At 35.1% G+C, this 8708-nt stretch overlaps 2 protein-coding genes across 2 annotated transcripts; one reads left to right on the top strand and one right to left on the bottom strand.

Annotated features, from left to right (window-relative positions):
• Positions 1-1502: 1502 nt before the first annotated feature.
• Positions 1503-6785, bottom strand: LOC107219901 (cell division control protein 45 homolog). Its single transcript, XM_015658256.2, has 9 exons — positions 6361-6785; positions 5377-5529; positions 4751-4960; positions 4128-4310; positions 3794-4023; positions 3343-3679; positions 2871-3265; positions 2521-2597; positions 1503-2453 (listed from the first exon to the last, which is right to left on the bottom strand). The coding sequence occupies exons 1-9, from the start codon at positions 6409-6411 to the stop codon at positions 2386-2388; spliced, it is 1704 nt and encodes a 567-aa protein (XP_015513742.1). The 5' UTR covers positions 6412-6785; the 3' UTR covers positions 1503-2385.
• A 280-nt stretch (positions 6786-7065) lies between these two features.
• LOC107219876 (probable 18S rRNA (guanine-N(7))-methyltransferase) lies at positions 7066-8655 on the top strand. The gene is made up of 5 exons (XM_015658221.2): positions 7066-7238; positions 7328-7365; positions 7454-7632; positions 7813-8239; positions 8406-8655. Exons 1-5 carry the CDS (start codon positions 7200-7202, stop codon positions 8548-8550), a joined length of 828 nt encoding a protein of 275 aa, XP_015513707.1. The 5' UTR covers positions 7066-7199; the 3' UTR covers positions 8551-8655.
• Positions 8656-8708: the final 53 nt, after the last annotated feature.

Here is an 8708-nt window from a genome sequence, read left to right on the forward strand (position 1 = left end):
CAAACACTATATAGAAATTCCACTTCTCGCACCGTCGACCGAACTACTCTACCGCTGGCTCTAGACTGGCCTGAAGTTCCGAAAGTGTTAGATTTCAAATTTTCGATCAGATGGCGCTGCAGTTTCGAGTGGGAGAATTCGGACTGCTGAGACGGGATAACATACCTATAACTTGATCATGAACAGAAAGATTGCTTTGCTTACCTGTGATGCAATATGAACTCATTATTTGGTGATACGGAAATCAAATCAATTTTTCAATTCCGTGCTTAGGCCTGACGGTCAAGTAACAGCAATTCAACAAGCGTGTTGCTGTTGTATATGCATATATTTCGCGCAGTTAGGTCAGAACGGGTAAGAACCGCGAATGACGAAATTGACAATTTGTGTCTCCAATACGAAAGAAGTTTTATTCCACTCGAATTCATTATCGTCGGTGTGAATAAAATTGCTAAACATTTTTTACAACAGCTTTTTCTCTTTTGCCAAATTTTATTTCAAACTCTACGGCGCATTCATTCTAGAGTTGTGAAAATAGCAGTGTAAAAGTAATGCATTGCTCATTACTTTGAACAATGTGTATGGGATACGTTATCCATTACAAATAAAAAAAATAATGTATAATGTATGAGTGCCTCATTACAAAAACAAAAAATAATGTGTAATGAATGCGTGAATAATTACAATTTTAAAAAAATAATTTATAATGGAGTGTATTTTATTGTAAATAGAATAACTGCTTCATCATTATTTTATTTTGTTAACTAAAAGTTTCTTCTAGGAAAATTCGATTTTCTTCTGTTTAAAGATCAGTACTTCACGCAGAAGAAAAACGTGCAATTTAGAAACTTGCACATTGCATTTTCATTGTTTTATTGCGCTGACAAAGTTTTCTCTATGAGAAAGCTATCACTTGAAAACCAACTTCATCACTCCACACTACGTATTTCTCGAAGTTCAACTCTTGACAAGTTGTAAGGGGGTGGAAAAGTTTATATAGAAAAACAAATCATTCAAAAAAAAAAATCTATTGAATACTCTCCAATAAAAATTACTTTTTTTTTCATTTGTAATTTGTAATGTTACTTATCAATTACATATTACTTTTTTAAATTTATAATGCAGCACACATCCGTTACACATTATGCAGTGTAATGTGTAATGAATATAGTAATGCATTATCAAAGTAATGTTCACAACTCTGATTCCTTCTTAGCAAAATTTTAAATGGTGCAGTTCTCTCACTGAGGGTAACGCATTCAACTATCGATTGTAGCTGCATGCTTCAGTTTCCGCGTTTTAGAATGTGCCAGTTACAAAATATGGGCACGTTGTATTCATAAAATATTTATGAATACTTCAAGGTGGTCTGGAATATACAGTTTGTGAATGAGCTGATGTTGATGAAACTTGCGAGTTTGCAATTTACTGTAGAAACCAGAGGTGTGATAACAAAAACGTATACAGCGTTTAAGTTGGGATTGACAACAAATATCTTCAACTCATTTTTAAAAAACGCATGTATTTATTCGGTTCACTTTTACTTATTGCGTAATGTCTGTATCAAATTATCATATTAATGTTCGACGGTTGACCATGACCCTAAGTTATAAATTGATGCTTACATTATCGTTAGAGCTAAGTCTAGTATCACTCTTAAAATCATTCTATGTACAATAAAGAGTTTATTATTCATTCGAACACATCCGTGGCTAAACTTCAGAGTGACGTGACTCCTGTACCCAAGCACACAAGAGATGCCCGTTTACGGCGTAGCCACCGGAATCAAATACTCAAGAGTATATTTTACGAATTCAATATTCTCATTCCATTTTATACAAAGCTAATAAATCTGCTTTACTAAAGTTTACTTCACATATGGTGAACTGACAAAAAATTAGTGAGACTCATAAGTAAACGAATTAGTGACAGTAACTTATAGTAGTTCGATCGCATCCTAATTGTTGGAAAAAATTCGTCAAACAAGTCGTAAAATAAAACAAGACTTTTTGAAGTCCCTTATTAACGATTCAATCAAGAAATTTGATATTCTGCAAATCCGTGTATTGATGACCAGTACATTGAAACTGTCAAATATTACCTGAATGCTTAAAATTTGTAAAGGAAATCTAGTTATAGGTAATGTGAAATTAGATTAATATGTCAAATAAATTAAACTACAGATTCGATTAAAATAAAGTTAAAGCTTGTTACGTCGCTGGTTCTAAAATATGTCTGGGTTTAGAAATGTTGATCATAATACCCATAGTTGCATTGTTATACATTGCTAATCACCTGTGAGCAGGTGATCTGAATTGTATAGGTAGATTGATATCCACTACAATAAAAACTATAAACTAAATTTTAATATTTCTACTTAACTATTTATATAATCAGGAGCGCTGTCAATGCATCAAAGAACTTTGGCCGCTCTTGAATCTTCAGTCTTATTACTGGTAAACATGAAAATAACAATATTTGTAAATATTAAATAAAAGTTTTTCAAGTTTTATTACTCACTTGTTGTATCGAAGTAGTCCGCCTCTATATACGAATTGGTATTTTTAGCAGCTTGCTCGAATGCCCTTCCAAAGAGGCTAGTAATGTTAAATTCATGAGTCAGATAGTAATTCACATTTTTACAGCGACAAGTTTACGTTGCGAGGATTTTCATAATGCAAGATTACGTTAGACACAAATTTTTTTTACTTTACATATTCAGTTGCCAATTAATCATATACTTTGAATATATAATTTTTGAGAATTTTCTTTGTTTGCAATTCTGCGTGTGAATATGCATGCGGACTGTGCGGTTTGTGATTTGTTGAAGAGTCATTTTGCGAAAAATTGACATGCAAACGTTATCTCACCTTCTAGGTTGATCTTCGCATAGTGGTGGTATACCAACAACGAGGCAAGTACCGTCTTCTTCGCTGAAAGGTGCAGTAGCAATCAGTGGCCACTTAGTTGCGTTCCTGTATCTTGATGTTTCTACGTATGCTTTTAGTGTAAACTGTGCCAACATGATCAATGCGTGCTCATGTGCAAATAATCGAGTATCTAACGTGCCATCTTGGATAACAATATAAAGAAATGGACCTGCATTCTTTACTTGTTTCATTTCTAAGATGCCTTGAGCTGTCTTATAAATGTTGCTAAGCATTAGTTTTGCCTTTTCTATGCCTCTTTCTACAACATCTTTCTTCTTGCGAGATAGACAGTCCAAAGCATCTAAAAAGCAGTGTTGTGGTAATCTTTCTTTTGTCTGCAAAGAAACAAGTTTGTCGGTTTGTAGTTTGAAAGTGTTGGAAATATGGTTCATGGAAACTTATCAAAACCCACCGTGGACTCAAGTAAGGCCAGCATAGAGTATACCACGTCTGAGGCACAGTATTTAAATCTATATCCGTACTGCAGGGTAAAACTAGCACCAACAATGCTGTCAACATTGTATTTCGATGCTAATTTTTCAATCATCTGTTTAAACTCGTGTCGTAAGCTGAGATCCATGGCTGAAAATCGTTGCTTAGATTGTGCCAGAGGTAAACCCATCTCAGCCAGGAGTTCCCTAAGGCGATTTTCACCTCTTAAAGACCATAAGCGAAGAGAAACCGCCGTTGGTACGGAATGTTTTAGACTGGCTTCAACTGTCCAATGACGATACAGAGCCAACTGAAGGCTGTTAAATGTTACTAAGGAATTTACTAGTCTTGATATTCACTATTAATTATTTCTTCTGTATTCTTATGAAACTACAAAATGTATATAACATGCACGAATTTATGAAGGATACTCCTTGTCGTAAGTAAGTTTGACTGCTGTGGCGTGTTGCTTTTCACTGTCCGTAACTCTATGACTTAGTCTCGAAACGTGACTCTGGAGATTTCCTGTTTCTAAAACACTAACCCTGGATTCAACTTTTCCAAGAATTGCTTGTTCTGTAGCTCCTATAATCCCCCACCACGCCACGTCCAACGTATCTCGTGAGAGTTTCCATGCTAACTCATAGATTATCACAGCACTCTAAGGGTAAGCCATACATTAAAGCCTACGTTTTTTGAAACTCCCTAGTTAGTACAGCCATGTTTACAGATAAGTATTTAGATAAATTATTTGTTATTTCATACCGATCGACCATAGTAGCTGTATTGTGTGTAATTAAACATAATTTGTGTTCTACTCGCATCCCACAACCTTCGATTTCTTCGTTTTTCAATTTCTTCTTCATTCAATCGCCGACGTTTCGATAGCCTACTTTCTGCCGCCACACTCGAATCATCTTCATCTGTGTCTTCTTCTTCTTCATCAGACTGAATAGTGAAGCAAGTTCAGAATTGAAAAGAGGGCAATTATTAGTGCAAGCACTGTCAACTCCCATATGAGTTTGAAGTTGGTAATGTTAATGTAATGAAACATGAAGTAAAAATCATCACTTTGTAAATAATGCAACTGCAATTGCAAAGTAAATATGTTCTACTTCATTCCAATAGATGAAATGATAATTCCGTCTGAAAATTATCTGTTACATTACCGCTATCAGCTTCAACCTGTTACCCCTATTCTTAGCAGAATGTTCTCAACAAAACTACCATAATTGATGTTGTATTTATAAAATCCATCAAACAAATTATTTTATATAATAAAGTAACAACAAATATTTTTAAAAAGCTTCATATAATCTGTACGATAAATCTTTATTAAGCTTGATAAGTTTACGAGAAATCTATTATATAGGTTAAATGATACTTACAGAATTATCTCTAAAGACCTCGGTATATTCTGGTATCTTTTCTTCATTGTCAGGCTGACCTAGGATTCTGACTTGACTCTCTGAATAGACGTTGCATAAATCGTAAGGTCTATGACTGTCGAGAATGTAAAATACCACACTTTCATCTGGCTGTAGAAGTTCCACAATATCCAATGTTCCACCACAATTTACTAATATTACGTATTTCACCTAATACAGTAAAATATATTAATAAAATATAAACATCTATAAGTATTCTCTTTATTGATCTGTCAAATTAGATGTATTTCAATAGTTTCATAGTGAATAATAAACCAAGGTTTAGAAAATATTAATTCCTGTGTTTTTTAATTTCAATGCGTAGATCTTGCAAAAGTTTCTATGTTTTTGTTCGTTCATGTTTGTGCCATCAATTACACCTCAAGATGAAAAAATACATAGAACTGAATATATACGACTTCATGATTATACAGAAATAAAGAAATAGAACAAAAACTAAGAACATTTACTGACGAAAAAACATTGGAATAAGTGATAATGAATCTTTTACTTTATTATCTGGACCGTGAACTTGAATATGTATTGTTCTACTGGTTATACAAAGGAGCAAAGATTTTGATGGTTACCTCTTCACAGTTCTCTTCATATGCTTGAACTAAGTCTTGAATTCCACGCACAGGAACCAGTGTATATACAATGTTGTCATTTTTTAAAAGGTACTGCAATATTTTGCATGCACATATTGCATCGATGTCAAAATTGACTAACAATAAGCATCTCTAAAAACAAAGGAAAATTCAATCGTTAGTATATAAACAATGGTTTAGCACAGTTGACTTTGTTGACGAATGGTTCTTAGGATAATGATTAATAAACCAAGAAATAAATAGAAATAAGTGCTAAGATCAAGGAAAATGCATTATCTATAGGAAACAAAATCCTTTAATAAATTTATATGAGAACATTTGGTTCAACGACATAAACAAACGGACACTACTGTAATAGTTGATCAAATGTGTTTTTCGAAAAAATTAGGTACTCTCGGTGATAAGGTTGCAAGTTAAGTATTGTCAAGATCGAAATTTCAAAACACTGAAATTTTTTAAGGCTGTGTGACTTAAGGAAAACATTCAAAAATCAGATGGCAACACCCAACACGTAAATAAGTATGCAAGGAAGAAAAAGGGCGCCTAAATCATATGGTTTACCACTCCGAATTTTCGTCTTTTTATATTCACACTACTCTTAAGCTAATAAAAATTATTATAAGGTCGAAGAGCGAGCACAAAACCGGAAACAAAAGTTACAAAATGATAAACGGAATAATGAAAAGAACGGGACTGTTTACTTACGTATTTACATCAGTTCTAACGACTCATTTTCTCATCATTTTCAAAGACAACGAGTGAAAGAAAGACACGATTAAATATCGAATAATTCGATACAAAGTAATTAAGTACAGTTAGAAAATTGGGTCAGATTTCAAAATACTTTATTGTTAATTAGTCGTGCAATTAGGCAACCTCAAAAATTACCTCTCCGAGAGAGAGGCACACGTAAACCATTCCTCTCGTCATTGTACAGAGATCAGTCGTAAAATATTCACTTACGTTTCCTAATATTTCGTTATAAAACTCAGTTTGAATATTGTCCAAAAACATGATGCCCTCGTCAAACACATGGAAGAGGAATTTTTATTTTACAATCGTCAAAACACCACCATGATCCGTTTGCAAACTGCGAATACCGCGAGGCGCGAACGACGACTGTGGGACTGCGCAGTGCGCAGCAGCTGCTCTCTGCTCTCGACGCGCTCCTGTGGTATTCACTGGCGTTTTACCAAGTTCCAGTATTTCAAACAATTTCAAAGTATGACTTTCAATCTTTGCGAAAGGAAATCACTACAGAATCATAGAGCTTATACTAGAATGCGTGAAAACACAAGGGAATCACAGTTCGATACCCTAATACGGTTCTGTGTATTGATTATAAGGTTGACTGACTCCCGCCGATAAAGAAGCTACCGAGTCGTTAACACGGCTTTTTGTGGCCAAGTCCACTTACTCGTAAAGTTCTGATTGAGAAAATTTCCCCAAGATGAACGTCTTTGAAATCTTCCGTCAACGCTGTAGAACGCCAACGTGTTTTCAAATGATTATTTTTTACGCTAAATTTCAGTCGCACGCATAAAGTACGGAAAAGTAATTACTCAGATTATCATACACTAATCTCTGGTGCAGCATAGGGCAAATGAATGGACAAACGCAGAGCGGAACTTATAAGACCACGTGACAATTGACCAATCAGTGCATTCGATAACTAAATCGCCCAAGCCAAGGAACGGCCTCGTGACCTCGCCAAGCACGTGTCATGTCAAAGTGGTGTATGATATTAATAACGTTATTCTCCGGAACTTGATTTGTCTCGAAAAGAAGCAACAGATTGGAACATGTCTAGACGACCAGAGCATTCGGCACCGCCTGAAGTGGTACGATTAGACATCCACTTCTACTATTCGTACGTCTGAATGACTTCTAGGTTACCTCAAATAATTGTTACGTTTTCTGTTATTTACAGTTCTACAATGAAGTGGAAGCACAGAAATACACACAGAAGTATGAGTCTATTTTTGCGACAATATATCCGGTGATACCGAATTTGCTCAAAACTTGTCTCGTTTGACTCCAAAACTTACATTTTTAGTTCTCGGATGATGGATATTCAAGTTCAAATGTGCGAACGAGCCATTGAATTGCTGTTGTTACCTGAAGACGAGCCATGCCTTCTTCTTGACATTGGTTGTGGATCTGGACTTAGCGGAAGCGTATTAGAAGACCAAGGCCACACGTGGATCGGTATCGATATATCTCCTGCAATGTTGAGTATGTTTCGACTATTACATTGGGTATTTTCTAAAACTGTCATATAATGTTCTTTTTGACTTAGTGTCGTAATTGTTCATTTTCATTTGGTGAATGTGGACGAAAATTATAAACAATGAAAAATTCCCAATGTTTGGAGACGCTTAGGATCAAATTGTAAATGTATTCTTGTTATTTCAGACGTAGCTAAAGAGCGGGAGGTTGAGGGTGATCTTATTCTGAGTGATATGGGACAAGGGGTGCCTTTTAGAGCTGGCAGCTTTGATGGAGCTGTGAGCATATCTGCGTTACAGTGGCTTTGCAATGCTGACAAAACTTCACACAATCCAGTCAAACGACTGTATCAGTTCTTTTCCTCCCTTTTCGCTTCATTAGGAAGGACAGCTAGAGCTGTCTTTCAATTTTATCCAGAAAATAGCGACCAGATTGAGTTGGTCACAACGCAAGCGACCAAAGCTGGGTTCTTTGGTGGTATAGTTGTTGATTTTCCAAACAGTACCAAGGCTAAAAAATTCTTTCTAGTTCTGATGACTGGTGGCGCAATGCCTCTTCCTAAGGCATTGGGAACTGGTGATGATAATACTGTAGTGAATTACGCGTCAAAAAGGTGTGTGGGAGTTCTAATACTATACCAAATTCAGAAACCATATTCAAACAAAGTTATAGAATTGTTAATAGCTTTTGGATTCCTTAATTTTTCTTTTGTTGAATAATTAATTTAATAATTTAATTGTATTGGGATACTGACGATTTCTTTTTCTTAAAAATTATAGGGAGCGAACTATGAAGGTACGCGGAAAGGCACTAAAGAAAAGTAGAGAGTGGATTTTGGAAAAGAAAGAGAGAAGACGGAGACAGGGCAAGGAGGTCAGAGATAATTCAAAATATACGGGCCGAAAGAGGAGTGGTCGGTTCTGAAATCTCTTAATTCTATCAGCTGTAACTACTCGTAATAATAGTTTATTTAAATTAACAAATATTCTCAGCACCTTGAGAAATAAAAAATCTAAATTCCTATGAAAATTCGTGTAATTAATTCCAATTCTATCGACAATATGACTTCTCAAATGTGCGAA

This window comes from Neodiprion lecontei, chromosome 3 (assembly GCF_021901455.1).
Source record: "Neodiprion lecontei isolate iyNeoLeco1 chromosome 3, iyNeoLeco1.1, whole genome shotgun sequence".
Classification (NCBI taxonomy): Eukaryota; Metazoa; Arthropoda; class Insecta; order Hymenoptera; family Diprionidae; genus Neodiprion; species Neodiprion lecontei.